At 45.0% G+C, this 20,959-nt stretch overlaps 1 protein-coding gene across 1 annotated transcript in view; it reads left to right on the top strand.

Moving 5' to 3' along the window:
• The window catches only part of T265_10177 (hypothetical protein), a gene marked incomplete at both ends in the record, with an annotated part of 22,667 nt that extends 8,158 nt beyond the window's left edge, over window positions 1–14,509 (top strand). The window contains 6 exons of the mRNA XM_009176471.1: window positions 5,743–5,901; window positions 8,996–9,124; window positions 9,161–9,206; window positions 9,244–9,342; window positions 9,386–9,502; window positions 14,254–14,509. Coding sequence (XP_009174735.1) covers window positions 5,743–5,901; window positions 8,996–9,124; window positions 9,161–9,206; window positions 9,244–9,342; window positions 9,386–9,502; window positions 14,254–14,379 — 676 coding nt within the window. The remainder of the gene's footprint in view (window positions 1–5,742; window positions 5,902–8,995; window positions 9,125–9,160; window positions 9,207–9,243; window positions 9,343–9,385; window positions 9,503–14,253) is intronic.
• Between the last annotated feature and the right edge of the window lie 6,450 nt (window positions 14,510–20,959).

The following is a 20,959-nucleotide window of genomic DNA, read 5'->3' as shown; positions in this document are numbered from 1 at the left end:
GGTTGCCCAGGCCGAGGAAGGGGGTTTGGTTGAGGTACCCCACCTTGAGCCTTCGACTCAAAAGTCTGACCCACAAGGCAGTGGGAGAGTGTGGGGTTTTGTTCGGAGACCCTGACCCTAGCATCTGACTCAAAAGTCTGACCCACGAGGCAGTGGGAGAATGTAGGGTTTTCTTTGGGGACCCTTCCCAGAGCCAGTGACTGAATAGTCCGACGCACTTGTCTGTAGGGGACCGGCTTGGCCCAAGGGCGCAGGGAGTAGGGCATTATTGTCTCACTCCTAATGCAGCTGCGCACAGCAGGTTTCTTTTGAGCAGCACCGGACTCTTTGGTTATAAAAGTATCTAGACCCTAGTGAATAATGCGCTGGCGTTCACGGTCAATCGTTGGGTGATCGGAGTGTGCGGTTTTTGGGACCGACCTTTTCTTACCCGTCCTTCTTCGGGGAAAGGCAGCATTTCTGCGTCCATAAGTATGAACATGCTGGCCACCTGAGCAGAACGCGTTACTGCCTTCACACTGCTATCGCAGAGGACAGTACGCCTTTACTTCCAGACCGCCTCGTAATACGATTACTCGCAATACGGGGACTCGCTGTTCTTCGTCCGGCTGCTCCCCGTTGGGCTTCGTGGGATGGCTGAACCTTGAACTGAGTTCTAGCCAGTATAGCCCACAGGACCATAGCAGCACAGAAGCCCGACCACCACGACAAGGTGACAGCTTTGTTTCGGGAGTGAGTTATCTTGCGCCAGCCTAATCAGATTGAGCGCCGTCGCCTGTTTGTAGTGTCGGCATATACCTCAAAGGGACTGCCGCCCGGACGCTGAGGACGGTACTTTATGTGGATATTTACCTGGGTTTATTCGTCAGGCAAGAGGCGCTGACGTTGTCACCGTTGTAGGTTGTACCCAAATCATGATTGATGCTAGGAAATCCACACCGACAGGCATTAATTTTTAGCGGAGAGCCGTAGCTTTTCATCTTTTCGAAAAGCTGTTTACCGATTATTTGTCTGCTGTGTCTGAGTGGCTTTCAGTAATCCAGTTTTTCGTTTCAGAATTTACTTGTGATTTAAGTGGGGAAGTTTGTCCACGCACCACAGAACACTGACCTGGTAGGCGATCTTTCTATAGTTCCAAAGTACAGCTAGTTCTGTCTCAACCACCTGCTGAATGCAGTTGGGCTTTTGACTTTGCTTTTACAAGCATTTTCTAGTTGTACGGCTGTAGTGCATCCAAAATTATCTGCTTATTTTGGCGATGCTTGTGATCGCAGTTCTGCTTACGTGGTGTTGATGGTGATAACATTGATAATGCCAGCGGTTTCCATCTAAGAAACAATTTTTGTGTTACCCAATATTCGGCTTACTTCTTACATGCTTCGTTGTGGATAGATAAGAAAACGTTCAGCTCTGCTGTCCATTTTTATGTTATACTCCTTTGCTATATCTCACGAATCACGCGTCTTTGAGGTGAATTATAGTAAAGAGTGGATCCAGTCCACCAGGACTGACAGGAATAGCGAACTGTTAGATGGTCTGGTGGCACACGAACCTTCGGCGGCGAGTAAATTTCGTACTACTTTGGTCTGTGTCAGTAGGTAGGATCGATAATATACACTTGACATTCTTTTTCACTGCAGTTCACTTCGTGACGTTCCTGTACACGATTCTTCGCTAGAGCCAAGCATTTGGTTACTGGAACCTGGAAGAGTTCATTTACTGCCTAGCGGAGATGGTATATGTGATTAATTGAAAGTTGTTCATTTCTACCGGTAATAGCCTCACTTAGAGAAGCACGAAGAACAAACGCTGGAGCGCTTAAAAATCATTCGCATGTAGAGGGGTCACTCAATCAATTTATCAGCTGCATATTGTGTACCATAGGCACATTGATTCTAGCTGCTACAGTTTCGATCACCGGAAAGTGGGAAAATGTGGGACATACAGCCAAACCTTGTAGGCGATGGCATGTTCACATATTTCAGGAATTAGGTAGCTCCCCAATGAAGGCGATAGCTTTGATGCAAGTGCGCCATTGACTGCGCGATTGGGTCATTTCTGCCGATGTCACCAACCACTGGTGAATTGAATTCCGGCGTCCCCGTCCAGGGAGGCGGCATTGTCAACCCGACTAAGTTTACTGGTTGGTATCGTCATACTTCATTTGAAGCACAATTAAGTCGTAGATTTGGGATCGATGCTCAGCGTACGGATCATCATCATCATCATCATCACCATCATCATCATCATCATCATCATCATCATCATCGACAGCATGACATCAGCGTTCAACACCGATGCTTCATTGCCGGACGGATAACACGGGGCGACTGCTACAGTTGTGTGCAGATCATCGTTTGTTCCTGACTAGTACGAATTTCCAGCTCATTAAGTAGCCAAAGCCAAGGAGTTCCACTCATCAACTTCGGCAAGTTTCAGTAGCTCAGAATGTCGAGCTGAGCCGGCTAGAAAGATACTGGAAACACACAGTCACGCCAGTGATGAAGATTGCTTGGAGCAGGTTAATGAGGCTATACTTTCAGCGTTCAGAACTGTTTGTCCAAGCCACATGACTAAATGAACACTGTATATCGTCGAGATCAGCAGATTTTACTGCTACCAGAAAGGCCATACAATCAACTAGTGATTTTGATGGCGCACTCAATTCCCTCAAACACCGGATAATCAGGAGCTTGAGGAATGACAGAGAACACTGGTGGATTACGAAGTCCCAGGGGATGGAGAAGGCTTTCGCTGTATGGAAGAGCCGTGCCCTATTTCAGCTGATTCGATCAACCAGTCAAAAGAACGCGGGTGTCAGTGAGACAAAGTAAGTAAAAGGTGGAAGGGCCATTCACTCCCTCAATCGTCGTCTCGAGCGACGGGTTACGCTAGTCTCATGCAACACAACCAGTGGATGAACCCAACGGGCCTGAATAGAACATGGACGCCAGCCCGTCATCAACAGCAAACCCAGTGTGAGACACCGATGTCCCAATGGAAGAAGTACCTGGCGCGGGTGGTCTGTACTCCATACCCTTCAAAGGAGGTGGCGAGGTCCTGGTGAACTGTCTGACAACCATACTCCAGAATATTCTAAAGGAAAACAGAATACCAGCCGAATGGAGCTCCTCGACCGTCATCCTAGTTTTCAAAAAATGAACCAGAACGTCATGTGAAAACCACCGTGGTATTAGTCTAGTATCCGTCGTATCTAAGGTGCTCTCTGGCATTATTTTGCGCAGGTTGATAGACTATTGGGAGAGACAGATTCGTGATAATCAAGATGGGTTTCTTCCTATTCGAGGATGCATCGACCATATCTTTACCTTGAGACAAATTCTTCAACAGTGTTACTCCTTCAGACGTCCCACGTTGATCGTTTTTCTGGATTTGAAAGCTGCTTTTGATTCTTCGATTGTGAGAAACTTTGGCGGTTTCTGGCAATCGAAGGTGTCCCTTCCAAATTTAAGAGTTTAACACAGGGCTCCATGTAACTTCAACTAATCTGGCTGATGGTGAGAAGAATGATCGTCCTTGTTCGATAAATTGGATATTTTCGAACAGACGCAACCAGATCTGCTTACTGTCTTTCTTGTATGAAAATGAGCGAGTTTGAATCACGGTGGCCCAGGCTAGGCAACCGGAAGTGGAGTCGGTCGATTCAGTCTCTGTTCCGACTATGTACACGGTCGTTGTCGCCTAGCCTTATCGACAGAGTCGAATCAGGACAGGGATGGCATCCTAAACGCTTAGTGGTTACATTTTCAGCCTGACGCGAGGTTGTCTTTCTGGCCGACAGCCACCTGACCGAATGATCTGTTGTGTTCTGACATAGTGTAACGCCACCAACTGTCCATTGGGTGCTCCACTACAAATGTAACTGATAAACATTCCGCTATACTTGTTCACCTAGCTTTTACGGACAATCATATGTGCTGACGATGGGGCATGGTTCGATTTGTTTTATGGTGAGTAGTAGCTCATCGTCATTGTCATCATCGGCAATGCAACACCGATGCTTCGCTGTCATGCAACCATAATTTAATTGAAAGCCCTAATGTGAATAAAGGGGGGCCCAGTGGTAGTCCACCATAATCATTTCGGGGCGCCTACAGACAATCTGGATAGAATTTCACGACTAGGACACCATCAATATCGATTAGCAGTCATATCCCGCAGCATCTCTGACCATGTACGGAAGATCATATGGACTCCCCTTGTAAGGCAAGTCACGCCAACAGTACCCGGACTGGTCATAATCGCTTCCATACTCATCTGCTAAGTCAAAGGTTGACCAGGTCCCTGCCTCTGCCGGTTTGGACTGGGTACAAAAATGGCGTTCTTCTGGGCAAACGATGATCGTGGGTGTGCAGCAAATGACTGAACCACCGCAGCCTTCAGTGCTGGACGCAATCTTCGATTGAATTCCCCGTTGTGCAGCCGAACACTCGTTTTTTAATCGTTTTGATGCATGTTCATTGACACCAACCTACACGAGCAATGGTTCTGAGACGGCGATTATCGAAGACCTGAATTCGTCTCAGCTGGGCTGCTCGCAGAATCTACGTCTCAGCCGTATAGCCTAACAACTCCTACTCTAGCCTGATGTCCCTTGAGATTCAGAGATATCCCGGTTTTTCGCCATAAGTGAGCAAACCCCGACCCAAACCTTGCAGATTCGTGCACTGACCTCATCTGTCACACTAGAATCGGAACTAATATAACTTCCAAGATACGCAAAACGTCCGCGACCTCGAGTGCCTTTCTTTGGATTGTAAGTGATGTGTTCTGTAACTACACGTCCAGGAGCTTTTGGGCGCAAACTGCTTACCAGAGAACGGGATGAATTTGGTCAGTTCATCAGAAAACGTCTGCGGCTTCTCTTCTCAGAAGGAAAGAGCAATGTTTACGTATTACAGAACGAAAACGTTATCGTCAGCAACTGTTAGAGCACCGATGTTTTGAAAAATTTCAGTATTAGTTTCATTATCTCACCGATCATGAAAGTAAAGAGGAACAGATAGAGTGGTCACCCTTAACAGACACCGCTTTCTATACGGAAGCTTTTGGAGAGCTCTCCATGTATAGTCACATGCCCGAACGTCTGAGACTATAATAGACTTATTATGTTTACAAACTCTCGGACCATTCCTTGATGGACAAGGGTGTTAAAGTGGGCTGAATGCGCCTTAGAGGTCCAGAAATGCTCCATCTATGCATATAGCATTGTGAAGATTTGGTCAACGCAAGCAGGCTGGAATTCCGCTTGCTGCTCTACGGTCAATGTTCCACCATCATGCGACCAAGGACAAGTGGCGCAACGATGTCGTTAGGACTATACTGAAGCTGGTTCCTCACTCACTACTAGCCCCCTTTTGAAACTAGACACTGTTGCCGATACTCCTCAGTTTTCCGGACAGTCTCCCTTTCCCGACATGTAGGCAAACTAATCAGATAAGCACTGATTTCAGGTTTCTCCCAGGTAGGGATGACCATTTATGGATAAGTTCACACTGATTGGTGGACACTACTGTACCTACGAATAAAGTGACCAAATTGTGTTTCTGAGGTATGATAAACCACTTTTATCATAATTCATTCAATACTTACCAGCGTCTGATCATCTCGTCATTTGATTGTAGTTGACTGCTGGCTTGTCAGCAAAATGATACAGATTCTGTCATCACTGAAACGACTCATCGGTCTGAATTAACCCAGTCTCCTTCGTCCCTTCCACAGTTTCGCCCCGTGGTGTCCAGCTTGTCGACAGTTTTCTGCCGTGTGGAAGCAGCTATCTGATGAGCCAGGTCTTGGTGTACACATCGCAGCTGTGGATGTCACAGAAAGTCCCGTACTCAGCTTCGTCTTTTTTGTTCGTCAACTACCAACACTATTTCAGTGAGTCATTAATTCCCAATTTGTTGCAATTCGTGAGTTGATGCTTGTTCAAGCAGGAGTCCAAAGTCATAGTTAGGTCGGTAAAGCTATTAATTTGAATGTGTAGAGTGCTGAACAGGCGTAGTTAGGGTCACTGAGATCAATCTACTGGTCTATGAACAAATCTTGCTCTCCGGGCGTATGTTAACGCATAGCAGCACACTCGGTTTCATGCAAATCAGCAGTGATATCTCCATTGATCGCTAATTTACAGCTTCATGTTTTGTCCAGACTAGGAGATAACTAATGAGGAGAATACGAGAACAATTGGCAGTGTGTAAACATTGGCAGCTCGGGTGGGTTGCTCAGGTGGCGGTCGATCTGTTCACAGAGCTTCTGTTGGCTAACTCAACGGCAACCCCTAGTATGGTGACGAAACGCTTGCAAGCCAATTGTCAAGTTTGTGAAACAGATAAACCGATCAGCGGCCAGTACACTCATCCGAGCTGCTAATATTTAGAAATCGCCAAAATCTTTGGGCGCTGTACGCTTAGAACAGCTCTTTGATGAGACTCTCGTCTACTAACATGACTGCACGTGACAGCAGTTATACTTCCTCCACAAATTCCTGCTCAACTGCGTTTCCCCACGCAACGTCACCTGGAGGGCGTTTACCATTATGGTTAATGAAAAATAAAACAAGAAATGTCGACAGCCCGGTTTCGGGACATTTAATCACCTCACACCACAACGCCAGCTCCTAGGCAGAAAGAGTCGGTTAAAGTGAGTCTTTTTGACCCTGACTTCTACAACTAAGGGCTCTTTGTACACACGGACCAGGTTTTCGCAGCCGGAAAGATATAGACTTGGCAGCAGCGAGACATCAAAAACTTAGACCGCTTTGCCGACACTAGGTCTTGAATGTGATATCGATCCTAGATGTATATATAAGTTTTCGGGTCCGTTAGCGCCTTCAAAATCCTGAGGGATCCACTGTAACACCGTAGTTTGTTGCTTGAAGTCTGATTCCGGTAATCGATCCATGCTTGGGATCTTACCGGCAGTGCATAGTATTCGAGTCGGTTTCTACCGTGATTGCGGTTCCCGGTGTTCTCGCCTCAGGCTCATGGGACTGTTGTGATATATCTCCTCCTGCTGTCTCACCTTGGACTTTCTGTGGAGGATGATGGGACACTCTTCCTTGTCATGGGACTGTGTACTGAGAGATGAATGTCGCAGTTGTTATTGGCTGTCGACAAACTTCGTCGAAACGAAGTGTAGTAGGGTGGCTACCGGTGTTTGACGTCGCGATATATATAGCCATTGTGTTAAGTTCGGCTTGATTGAAACGGTAGTGGCTCTGAAAACGTCAGGATGTGCTGTTTGTATGAAAATCTTACGATCATCTGTAGTTGGTTTTCACATGCAGAATTGGGGGTTGCTCTCTAAAGTCGAAGCTCACCAATCCAGTTCACGCCTTAGATGTCGAGGCCTGTGTGGTCGATGACTTGACAAGCTCCACTGAGTTGTACCTCGTTAAACTTGACGAAGAAAATAAGCTTCTCCGTCAGTCGAGGTTTCCACTGGAAGAATTACGAGTGGTACACTCGATGTTTTTCGACTGAGGCCCTTCCATCCACCTTCCGTGTCCCTTTTGAAACCAGGATTAGATGAGGAACCGTACCAAATCTGAGGGTAACCGGTACGACCGATTCACTGGCTGACGAATTCGCGTCCTCAGGATGATAAGATAATGCGAATGTTCGGTTTTTTAGGGTCAGTATCTAAAAAGTCGTCCAGTTGTAGCACTCTCTCGGTGCCTAATTGCCATGCCACCCGAAGGGAGCACGAGGGCTGGGATACTGCCAGGTTGCCCAAGCCCAAACAGGAGCGTTCGAGAGGAAGAGGTCGGATTCGAACCATGGACATTCCGGTCATTAAATTCGCGCTCTGACCACCGAGCCAATATCTGCGCGAGGTGTTGAAGGTGACTCTCCGAACTATCCTTCGTGATCTTTTCGATTGCATTTGCTGTCATACCTGTGCATCCGGTAAGGACACTGACGCGGAACGTGTCATTCGTCACGAAACCGAAAGGGTTTGGTTGGTTTCCTGGGTGCCTGTTTGGAATTTTATTGCCTATGGGGGTTACTTTGCACACTGTGTCAGACGGAGTGCCGGGAATGTTTAATAATTACCGCACCAACCCGGAGATCGATAGGACTTTGGTATTCGACGGTTAGTTTATGAAGTCTAACCCCCCGAGTGCGGTTCAGTTCTACTCAACAGCTCGGTCCGAATGTCTGTATCCTGTGGCAATCGAGGACCAGTCAAATATATGAGACCTTCGAATTGACCTTCAGTCATTATGCTTTGCTCGAAGTGTCCATATTCGTTCTGGTCACACAGGTATACATCACTATCTTTCTTGAAGATGTTGACATACTAATAGCTATCCCTAGTTTTCGTAGCCACTGTCGAACTTTCCGTGTGTCACCAAATTTAGCGTACTCAGATTGAAACATGACCTTGTATGTTTATTCAACTTTCTATATTTTTTTCGGAGTCATAGTCGGAACTAAGCACTATAATAAGCGGCGTCATTTTACTTTCTTCATACTATTTCTAACGTTGTTGTAGAATTACTTGGAGTTGTCCCGTTGAATCTGACATCTTGGATTCGTTTTTTGCCAGTGGTTTGACCAGTCGATATGCTGTTCGCTTAGTCCGAGCGGCCAGCCACTATGTTGAGCATTCAGACCCAGATGGCCTTCATCGGAGCGGGTACACTTCGAGTGAACACAATATACAACCGTTTTGGAAATCACCAAAGACTTGTATTCCACGTGTCATACGACGAGTACGAACATTTTTGTCGGGTCAGAGCACAATTGTCATTTATAGACGGTAGATGTGTTTCAGCAATATGCTACTGAGTGTCACTCATCATCTGCTTAGACTCATACGATGACTTGGTGGTTTTGTCCACGCTGGTGGAAACGCGTGGAAACTGAAGGTCAAGGAAACTTTCTTGGATTTTTTTCTTTCTAGGCATACTATCCAAATTGCACGTGTGTATAATCAACTCTTCTTTCTTTCATCCCCACCTAAACAGCGTAAAGGATGGTGTATTCAGGCTATACAATGGATCACGAAACTTCATCGACCTGCACCGGTATCTGACCGAGAAACAGTATATTCACACGGAGCCTATCCCATGGTACTACTCACCATCAACATTTCAGTAAGTGACTGCTTTTACTTCTCTCCACGTAGTCAGTATGCAATTATTCTTCCGGTTTATGGAACTCGGCATGACAATAACAGTGAGTTTTGTTTCGGTTCGGTTAACATTCTGAATAGAACGTTCACCAGTATCTGCTTGACTCCGGCTACCCCACATGGTTGTCCTTTATAATCATCGGATCTGGGACTATTATTTTTGGCCTTGTGCTCGGGACAGTAAGTTCGTTTTTGATAAAGGTTTTTCCCTATTTTCACTCAGATTCTTGTCATTCTGTTCGACTGCATCGTACCTCCAAGACCACAAATTTGCCGCTTCTTCACCAGGAGGGAAGATCCACGAAAATCAACGATATCACCGTCAACCAGTACCACTAAGGTAATGTTTTGTGTATCAGTTTCTGCGAATCTTCTAGGTTTCCGACACATTATCATTCATTTATTGATTAGGTGTTGCTACCGCTGCTCACACCTAATTAAGTGCTTTTAAATCGATCTTTTTCAGGCAGGTCCGTTTCTTAGGTCAAGTTTCCTGGGATGGTTTAATGACAGGTTGCCAATTGTTAAATTCAGCGTCACTAGAAGGCTGTGATTTAGGAATGAGCACCATCGACGAGGTGTTGGTTTCCTTGACCATAGTTCCAGCTTTTCCGAAATCGCGGATCGATGACCGCGACTGGGTCACATTTTATTATAGCCTCTGATGAATGCAATGCTCTTGAGGCGGAATCAGACGAGAACTTGCAGTATTGTAAACTGATGCACGCGGGGGTACAGACTCGCGACACAAAGCAGTTGGGGAACCAACTAATCAGGTGAAACAAACAGTTATATGCTTGAACAAGCTAGCCCAATCCTGCACATAACACCCGTCTTGACTAACTGGTCAATGAGTGAACCGATTCTTCTTCTAGGCTGGACTAAATAGCACGGATTGGCGTAGCATACGTCGTTGATTAGGCTCAGTTCCATGCGTAGGCGCCGCTATCCAGGTGGTACGTCTGATCACCTACTATAGTTTCTGTTTCGTCAGTAGGTTGATGAAAATGACAAGTCCAGTTTGGTATTCCTGCATGAGGTTTCTTCACGCACAGGCAATCACCTGTTATAAGATACAGCGTGCGTGCAGCTTGATGGTGCCTGAAGGTTAGCTCTGCTTCAATGTTCCGTTTCTCGTTGTGTGGTGATTGGTTCAGATCGTCGAGGGTAGCGCTGACACTCCGCCAAGATGGGCCTTGCGTCGTATGGCCCCTGTGGAAATTCGTCAGTTATTTCCAATATACTTTCCTCCTGTTTTACTCAATTCTTGCTTAAGTGTATCTACAAATACCCAGCCGTTCTTTTTTCACTACGAATGGCACCTTGGAATGCGTATGCGCTGGATAGTGTGCAAGTTGTAAGAGTCAGTAAATCCACGGGAAATGAATTGTAAGCAGTTATTGGCAATATTTGTTGAGAGCACACCAAATTCTGGAACAGTAAAACGGTAGGAGTATCTCCATACTTCACTTGAACGACTAGTAAGCATACCTGAGAGCTATGAACTTCACACACTGATTACCGGTGTCCTTTATGGAACTGACCTTTTCCCAGAGAGTTTTAAGGAACACATCCCTTTCAGGTTAGATTAGACGATCAGCAATTACCAATAAGACACGCGTCATCTTTCGAAGCTCTCACTATGGGTGTCCAAGGAATGTAATGGCTGACCAGCGTTGACTTTCTGTAATCGTTTCCAATGAAACTGCATCTGTTTTTACTGAAAGTAGGCTCACAAAATTTCGGAACACTTGTGATAACGATTGATACAACAAGGCCTTCGTCGGAGAAGGGCGCTGCCGCAGTGGGGCGAAAATAGTATTTTAGAAAACCTAAATCGTATGTTAATGGGATGTTAACCTGACATTGTAGTCTGTTTGTCATGCGGCTATGGGTACTGTAATTGAAAAACAAAGTCCGGTGTGCAGTGTAAACCTGCCGTCGTGTGCCAATCGATGGAAGATCTTGAAAACAAGATTGAACCCTTCTTTCTTGGTTTGGTTGTTGTCAGCGCGCGCGGAACATGTATTGCTGCGTCTTGATGTCCATCCGGGATGCGGTGCAGGATGGCACCACCAGTGCGGCTCATCGACACTAACGACTACTGGTGATCCGGGACTGTAATTTGCCATTAGACCAGCTGATAACCTTCGCTGAATGCATGTAAAGGTTTTCTGACGCTGGATGTCCACAAGTGCAAATTGAGGCTCTGAGTTGGTGCATCTGTGGGAAAAGGTCGTGATTATGCTTAAACAAGCCTCAAGAAGAGTTAAACGAGACTTTGTTCCGGAGAGTTGGCATTAATCTGATGCCTTTTGTTTTGTATGGGTCGCGCCGACGACCGCAGCCGTCGATAACGATGACAAGGTGAGCGATATTTGGCATCACAGGCTTGCACGTTTCCAGTGTGTACGAAATCCATATTAATGTATCGTGGCGAATATTTAGCTTAGACGTACGCAGTGATCTCCAACGGTGGGGTTTATGACGTATATATCATCCAAGTGTGTCATAGCAAGCTGTACTCCGGAACGAATAGCCTCCATCATTTGCTGAGCTATCGCCCAAGTGCATCCAACCCCGAAGTGTAATCGACTGCAGTGCTACAGGCGTCAGTGTAATGACGGTGAGCGATTCCTCTACCATCATCTATACGTGTGCAACAAAAAGCTCGATTTTAGAAAATTCAATTTGAGCGGAACAGTAACAGCAACATGTTCCCACAATGACTGTTAATTCGGCGTAATTGTTGTACGAACAACGTTTGACGAATAATAGTGTTCTGTGGAAGTTCCGTGGCTGTTCTCGAGGCACTTTTCCAAAAGCTTCGTCTCTTTAGATCCATCCTCCCTGAGTTTGCTTTCCGTGTTATCTAAACTCAGAAAGTCGGACACAATGATACTGACCACAGTACTAGTAAGCATTAGGTGTGCGCCTGTGACGAGTATATCTGAACAGCTGTTCTATGTTGTGTGTCTGAAGTGAGCTGTACACAGATTTGGTCATCGCTTTGGATCATATTAGTGTTTTGCCTCAGCATCAGCACCTATCCGCATTTTCGAGTGGGTCTATTCGTGATGCCCGGGTTCGACTCATTTCTTGATAACAATCCAGTGTGGATCTCTGTACCTTTCAGGGAAACTAACCTTGAAACAACAATAAGGTCTTTGACCTGGTCATTTTCGAGCGTATTAGGCTGGGTGGAGTCCTTCAATAGCGATACCGGCATATTTTGTTGAATCATTCTCATGGAACTAAACAGTTTGAAAACACGAATCGTGCTTTGAAGATTGGGCCGAAAACCCTGCTGAGATGTTTCCGCTTCGTCGGTCAGTTTTGGCTAAAACGTAATTATAGTGTTTTTCATACTTTTGTGAAGCAAGTTTCCTCAAAAGAACACGTGTGCGAGCGTCACCAACGAGGCTGCTCCCACCGACCATCAACGAGTCCTCGAGATTCGAAAATAAGGTTATCGTCACTTTGGTAGTGAAATTGTGTGATAATTTGCACGAACTTGTCCGACTTCGGAACTAGTGAGTTTGTAGCTATTGAATTCAGCGACATGTGTCTTGTTAATATATCGAGTAAAGGGTGCTGTAGTGGCTCAGACTCTGTTGTCCGGACTGAAGAATTCCAGGCAGGTCATGATATACAGTAGCAATTTAGTGATACCCGTGTCTACTGCATATGCCTTTAAAGCTGAATGGAAACGCGCCAAATCCGAACTTCCTACTTTATGAACTATCACGCGTGAGGGCAGAGCTGTGACGCAAATCAGTAGGGTAACCAACCAATCATGTGTGGTGGAACACAGTCACCTATTGGGACGAACTAGACCAACCATGAACCTATGTAACACTCGTGTTGACTGACAACCAACTCAAGGCTTAGGCGATGTAAACCCTGTGTGGAATACGACTCCAGAGTGAACAGATACAAACTGGGAAGATCACACAGGTTGATCACCGTCGGTAATTCTTCCAGGCACACATCCACGAGGAAAACTTGAACTGGAGGGTTTGATCAACCGGGTATGAGCACAAGTAGTTCCCTATCGAAGTTTTACTGCTTTAAGATCAGCCTTCGACAGCATAGTTGGGTAATTAACCATCTCTCCATCATGGCACACTGTGCGTTTACGGACAACGGTTATTCTCCCTTTGATATTTTCTTTTCAGAATGTGTATTTGCACACCAAATATCGTAGATCCCTGACCACGGTCTTGTTACATATGCACTGAAATGAATCAGTGGAAAGCCCCAGTGGAAAGCAATATAAACTCGCAGTCAGTATTGCAGGCTGTGAATTTATGGACTTCTTTTTCCTTTGATGTTTCGAATGATCGGGAAAATTTTTCACTGGCTGGAAAATAGTTTATCCAGTGCCAAAAGAGACAGAGAATCCTTCAACAAACCGGGTTGAATATATCCAACAGGTACTTCCTTGCGGGTTTTCCACTATCGCAGCTGCTACACTGGCATACAAAGTTTATGCCCACGCGTGACCGTCAGGACCGCATATCAAACATCGTCCCATCTGTTGTAGTTGAAATCGTGTAAACTTGACGGGTCGGTTACTCTGCACTAATTGTCCTTGTAATAATCGGTTGATGTCAAGTCCCCGCAATCATGCAAAATAAATTATTTTAACAGGAATCAGCGTACGGGTAAGCTGCCGTTCGTGTCGGACATCGATTTTGGTGTCCTCGCAAAAGATACTTTTCAGGAAGGCGAATTGTTCGCAACACACAATGTTGTGACCATGAATATGGATACAGGGCGTCTGTTGTTGTAAACCCCAGGAAAGCTGACAAAAGGCACGTACTTCGGAAGCTTTTGCGTTTAAGCTAAAATGAGATCTTCAGACATTTGCAGTGGTTATTAACTGAGATTTCTCCTCCGAATGTGCAAATAGGGCAGCTCAGTTTAGCCGTTGTGGACTATAGTGGATTTCAAGCAAGTCGATCACCAAAACCGACAGAATTCGGCTTGCGTATGTCAGATGTCTTGTCACAATACCGTGATGTTGACCATTTTGTTCACTATTTGCTCCATATTTTTGTTCTCGACGTCCACCTTGTATCTACCCAGAAAATCGAGGAACGTGAAGTAATAACGCATGGCACCCATAAGTTATCGGTGGACGCATCAGGTGAGCACCAAGATGAATCAGAGGAGTTGGAAGTACGCAAACGCTCCGGAGATTCCAAGGATTAGAACCTCTATCGATTTTTTTATTGTTCTGTTGATTAGCCTGGGCGATACCGGTGTGTGTTTCCATGTTGTTTCTCTCACTTGTGTCTGTCGCTCAGCTTAGTGTTTCAGAATAAAACTCGTTTTATCTTTGTCACCTATCGGTTATGAAACTGGGCGAAAGAGCAGGCCAGTCTGATAATAATCCGATGTCGATCCTTCACGGATGATCTCACTTAGAAACCCGCCACCCATAAGGTTACTGAAAACTCTTCGAAAGCAACCTTATGAGTAGCATGTTGCGTCTAGACAGCACGTTATGATATTTCGAATATCTGCCGAACTAAATTATGAAGTCGCCTTCATGCAGCAAATCCAGTTGGATGATATCATAGGCGAGAAGTCCAACTGGACCTCAATTGAGTCCCCCTTTAAAACAAAATTAGTTTGCAGATGAGAGTTTTTAGCAACCTTGTTGGCATCTATCTGTGTGACTGCATTTGGTTTATGAATGTTTCCTGTTGCGGCTCCCCGTACCTGAGTGGTGATGACTACGATTTCGCGGTCGGCAGTCACTGTGTTGGCGGTAAACTGACTGTGAACTCAAATACATGTCCCACACCATGTCTTACTCACTTTTACAACAACACAAACGTCGGCACGGTTCTGTTGTTAGGACTACTCTGATTGAGTATATTTAGATTAGATTTAGATTTGGGTAAGAAGCGCTGGGGAAAGTGCCGCTAATTAGAGATGGTAGTCACCTGCAACAACGCGGCACCACGTCCACATGTAGGTCTGGATACCCGCATACGACTGACGCGATGTTAAAAGTATTTTCATCGTACAGCCCGATGATGCGTAGGTTTCCGGGCACTCCACACCCAATATGTCATCGCCCGTCAGTGCTTCTTGTATCCAAATTGAATTTCCGATTGAACAAGTGCTTAACAGAACGTTGGGTCACATGCGGTGCGAGATGGACCAAGTGGTTGGAGCGCGAATTTACTGACCAGAAGGTCCGTGGTTCGAACCCGACCTCTGCCACTCGACTCCCCCTGTCTAGGCTTGGGCGACCTGGCAGTATCCCAGCCCTCGTGCCTACGTGTGGCATGGCAGCTAGGCACCGAAAGTGTGCTACAGCTCAACGATTAATTAATTTAATTTAAATGGGTCACATGCGGCTGGACCTGGTCCCTGTGCCATTGCCATGGCCTGCAACTGCTTTAAAAAGTTTTATCCACCAGGATAATTTAACTTTCAGCTCACCACCTCTTAGAAAATCTGAAATTGGGCATGTACTCGGCGAAATGGTAAGTAGTACATATAGAGGAAGTACACTAAGCACGAATGTGTGCGGAGTGCATCACTCACCGAGTTTTGCTTAACGGGATATCGGGACAGTTCGGGTACCATAGAATTCCGGTTTGCCTCAGTTCGCATGAGCAGAAGTTTGTCCTTAAGCCGAATGCAGGAATCGGATATGGCGTACGATGAAATCGGGAATATTAACCGATAATTTACTGCATATGTCAGCGCTTTCTGGAGATTCTATGTTATCTCTCTGAACAGGAGGCCCAGGAATATGACAATGAAAACGTACCTCGATGCAGGAGAACATACAAAGTAACGAGTTTACGAATAAGGTTCAGATGGCGTTGCCCCCTTAGCCTGAAGACACCAAAAGATATTCGGTTATTTTTGCCGAACGTGAAGCGACCAGCTGCGATCATTGACTAGGGGTAATTCGCATCAGTAGGTCTTGAAAGATCATAAGCGATAACAAACTTCCAACAAGGTCACAAGTGCGCTTACCTCAACTGATGGAAGAGAGAATATCTTAAGTGTTCTCGACATTAACAGCAAATTCGTTCAATCCACTATGTATTTCCATTCGAGTTTCTGGACTTCTATGATCACATCTAACTCCAATATCATCAGCATAGCTATATGAATAGGATGGTAGACGAACAGCTGAGGAAAACGGGCAACTAATAGTTTCTTGTAAAATGCCTGTTTGTGTTGGTATTGCTGAGTTTTGCCTACTCAGGCATGTGATCAAATATTGTTCGTTGCATCCATCGGCAGCACTCCACGGCTGATGCTTCCATTAGCTCAGCAGCGTAAACGGGTGAGTGAGGCTCAGTAACAATGGGGAACCAAAATTTGTGTAATTCACATAAATTGCATGAGTGATTAGCAATGCGTTTTCATTGGTTCCTTTCAAAGTGCTGAACATGACAAACATTTTTGGGACTTTTTCTCACCCTATTTCCAAAAAAACCCATTTTCGGATCCAGCGGTCATAGGCGTATCGATCGGCTAGGGGATTCCACCTCAAAGGCAAGCAACGGGGTTTTACCGGAATGTTTTTCACAAACTCCCATTGTGGATGGTCGAATTGGAGAACTTCATACTTCCTAGCCTACTAAGTAGCACTGCTTCTGAAGCCGTCCTATGACTTCACTTATTGTTAACTTGTATTCCTTTGCTCAACTGGCGCCATTCAGCCAAACACGTGCTTGTTGCTGGTTGAAACTCATTGGAATATTCGAATCTTTATATCGATCGATGTGTACGGAGTGGAGAGTGCATCACTGATTCAGTCGGAGTTATCCTCAGCACTCTGATGGATGCGTATAACGTCACCGTGATCTCGCACTCACAATGCGTACAGCATTCGACCGAAATCGGTGACACTCATCACCTTAAGCCAACTGTCTATTCTAAGTATGCTCCGACTTTGGTTTTCTGCATAGCGTATCCTCAGAATAATAATATATAGTAGCATTCTCGCATGGGATGCCAGATCCACGTGGAGGTATTAGCTTATTGTTACCGGTAAAATGAATTCGACAGTCATCAACTGGTTCCAAGTGATCTTGAAAGTAGAAAGTTTCTTCATAACCTGCCACTCGCAAGCACTAAGAAACATGTCAACGTTCAGTTATCCCTGCCCAATGTGCCGATTTTCGGACGGATTCATAAGGGAACCATTTCGTCCGAATTCCAACCCAGAACATCGGACACGAGAACACTCTATCAAGACAGCTTATCATTCCAGGTGGTGTCCCTGTGCCAGACTAGACGTATGAGAACGCCGATGGTGCGCCAAATGGAACAGGTGTGAACACAGCAATAATACACTCAACTGTATCCATGGTAAATAAATGAAAACATTTTGTATCTGGCCGGATTGTGTGTGGACAGATTTTGTAGAACAGGAATGTTATTTCTTGGTAGAGGGTTACCTAACGAATATAGGATAGTATGGTCATGTGAATTGATTTGGAAATCACTACATTGAAATAAACCATGACTCTTCAAGCCCCCTGATTTACTGTGAGTTGGGGCCGCAATTAAGCTTACCTGCCTCGGATAACCAATGAGTCGATTTGATAGATCCAATGAACGAGGGAAATACTGGACGGCTGAACTCCCCGTTCTTTAAACAGGGACCTATACTTCGAAAAGAGAAACTATTGAGTGTGCAAATCGATGTAGTAACCCGTTTGGAGGCAACCCTGCTACGCTAAATGCACATAGAATCATTTGCAGTATCTTGGGTGGCGTGAAATTGTCGATCAAACCACCGAAAGGTTACGTGCTTTTTGGTCAATAACACGCGTAGAACTGGTGGCAAACGCATAGTGCTTTTTTCATTGTGTGAAACAAAAGTGTGGATATATTTTTCTTTGACCCTAGAGACGCCATCCGTAACGCGACCGATGTTTTTGACTCCGAAATTTTTTACTCCTTAATGCAAATACCACCGCCCAAGTTATACCTTATATGCACTCCGGGATGCAAGTGGCCTTTTCGGCTTAAGCTAATTTCGTTTCCCAAGTAACGAAGTCCGACTAAAGTCCATAGTATATTCTGTGGCGCTCTGTCCATCAATAAATGATCAGTAAAACACAGAACATCGACATGTGCGGACGGTCAGACAGACCACTACAGTGCATTGTGGAGTTCGATTAGAAGAGTTTGCACTTTGTTGCACAGTTTCGAAGAATTTTAAAGCTATACTAAAAAAAACATGAAGCGCCAACTTTGGGTTACGATGTATCTACACATTTCGCCAAAGATGGTGGGACTTCTTTCAAGTCCATGAATGTTTGCTTTTGCGGTTAAGGGTAAACGCCTTTTAAACATTATTTGCACATCTTGTCGTGGTAAGACGGGAGAAAACATTGAAAAGTTTCAGACCGTGCAAGGTATTCCTCTTCTTGTCTTTTTCGGTACCCAGATAGCGCACAGTCCGAAGTCGGTAGCGCTGCTACATCACCACAGTGATAAGCTTAGCAGTAACTTCTAAAAGTAGCTTAACGGAACAAATCGTGCAACTCAAGATCAGTGATACGAAAATGAGATCCTCCGAAAGCCTGACGAAGAGGTGGGACGATTAGGCTCGCAGAATTATGTATAGCACTGTCACACAAGCAGGTGTGAGGTTGTTTTGAACCAACGTTAGTCTGTATTGCTTCCCAGTTATTGGAAAGTTACTTGAGGATGCTCTCCTTCCGACCTAAATCACGGAGCCGAGCATTGTGCTTGGGAATGTCGGCACATTCTACTGGAGTCTCATTCGTGAGCGAAAGTGTCGAACAAAGAATTGGTACCGTCTTATATGCGAGTTACGGAGACATTTCTTCTTATTTCTGATGTATGTGATTTGACTGTGCGGACTACCCTAAACAAAGAGTCCGACTGTTGAACGAATGACTGAATGTTTTATGGCGACAACCACGCACTAGTATCCACAAAATGAGGGAACGCTTTCATTTGGAATGATGCGGTGACTTCAAACAGACTCTTAAGTGTAATTTTTCTACTTGTCAAGGTGAATTAAAAGCAAGAAAGACACTGACATTACTGTTGTACCTCCTGAACACATCCATACGTGTGTTTGTTGGTGAATTGATTGTAACGTAATTTGGTTGGTTATCAGGTGACAAGCACTAACAAATGTCTGTTTTACCAGAATGATGGTGATTACAAAGTTATGTGCACTTGATAAAAATGAATACAATGCAAGAAGAGAATAAGCCAAAAAGTGACCTATTGTTTGAAGACAACTTTTGAGAGTTCCTGAGTGAAGTTCCGGACACTGGACGTGCCTTCTCTGTAATATAGCTGCTACACGTGTTCTGTAGTTACCCGTGGAGACCTGTGGAGCTCACCTGACTTCCTGTACGTGTGTGTGTGTTTGACCGAGTTTCATACCCGTTTATTGTGTGCAGTGTTTGGTTTGATAATTGCACGAACCTGAATACAACTTGACCTGATGTGGTTGAAGTTCGTAAGCCTGGCGCGTGACACAGGTGGCATAAACAAAAATCGATGGGTTACTGTAATGTACATGTTTTCGACTAAGGTTGCAAGTGGGACAGGATTTGTTACGTGATTTGAGTTTGTGGCGCTTGATCCAGTGTGTGGCCACTACAAATACTCTCCCCCTAGCGAAGGAGAAAAGTAGGCGTTGATTAAACGGTAGGTGATGTTAACCTGTGACAAAATGGTCCGGCCATTGGATGTATCTGCCAGAGCGGGTGATGCGTTGATTATCTGAATGGGTGGCAGGCGAGACAGGTGGAGACGTTGGAGGATGTGATAAATTTGTAAAACTAATCGGTGTTTTCAGTCGGTGTAGGAGTACTGGATTCCATAAGATCAGTGAATGCCAGTTTAGGGCGTTCATTGGATATGGTAGCAGGTTTGTCGAGTAATTGGACAGTGAAGTGTTTTTCAGAACGGGGGAAAACACAAAAAGAACCATCGCGCTTAACGGAACAAATCGTGCAACTCAAGATCAGTGATACGAAAATGAGATCCTCCGAAAGCCTGACGAAGAGGTGGGACGATTAGGCTCGCAGAATTATGTATAGCACTGTCACACAAGCAGGTGTGAGGTTGTTTTGAACCAACGTTAGTCTGTATTGCTTCCCAGTTATTGGAAAGTTACTTGAGGATGCTCTCCTTCCGACCTAAATCACGGAGCCGAGCATTGTGCTTGGGAATGTCGGCACATTCTACTGGAGTCTCATTCGTGAGCGAAAGTGTCGAACAAAGAATTGGTACCGTCTTATATGCGAGTTACGGAGACATTTCTTCTTATTTCTGATGTATGTGATTTGACTGTGCGGACTACCCTAAACAAAGAGTCCGACTGTTGAACGAATGACTGAATGTTTTATGGCGACAACCACGCACTAGTATCCACAAAATGAGGGAACGCTTTCATTTGGAATGATGCGGTGACTTCAAACAGACTCTTAAGTGTAATTTTTCTACTTGTCAAGGTGAATTAAAAGCAAGAAAGACACTGACATTACTGTTGTACCTCCTGAACACATCCATACGTGTGTTTGTTGGTGAATTGATTGTAACGTAATTTGGTTGGTTATCAGGTAGGTGACAAGAACAAATGTCTGTTTTACCAGAATGATGGTGATTACAAAGTTATGTGCACTTGATAAAAATGAATACAATGCAAGAAGAGAATAAGCCAAAAAGTGACCTATTGTTTGAAGACAACTTTTGAGAGTTCCTGAGTGAAGTTCCGGACACTGGACGTGCCTTCTCTGTAATATAGCTGCTACAC

The sequence above is a fragment of the Opisthorchis viverrini genome (genome assembly GCF_000715545.1).
Source record: "Opisthorchis viverrini unplaced genomic scaffold opera_v5_340, whole genome shotgun sequence".
Taxonomy (NCBI): domain Eukaryota; kingdom Metazoa; phylum Platyhelminthes; class Trematoda; order Opisthorchiida; family Opisthorchiidae; genus Opisthorchis; species Opisthorchis viverrini.
This window is presented reverse-complemented; position numbering and strand designations above follow the sequence as displayed.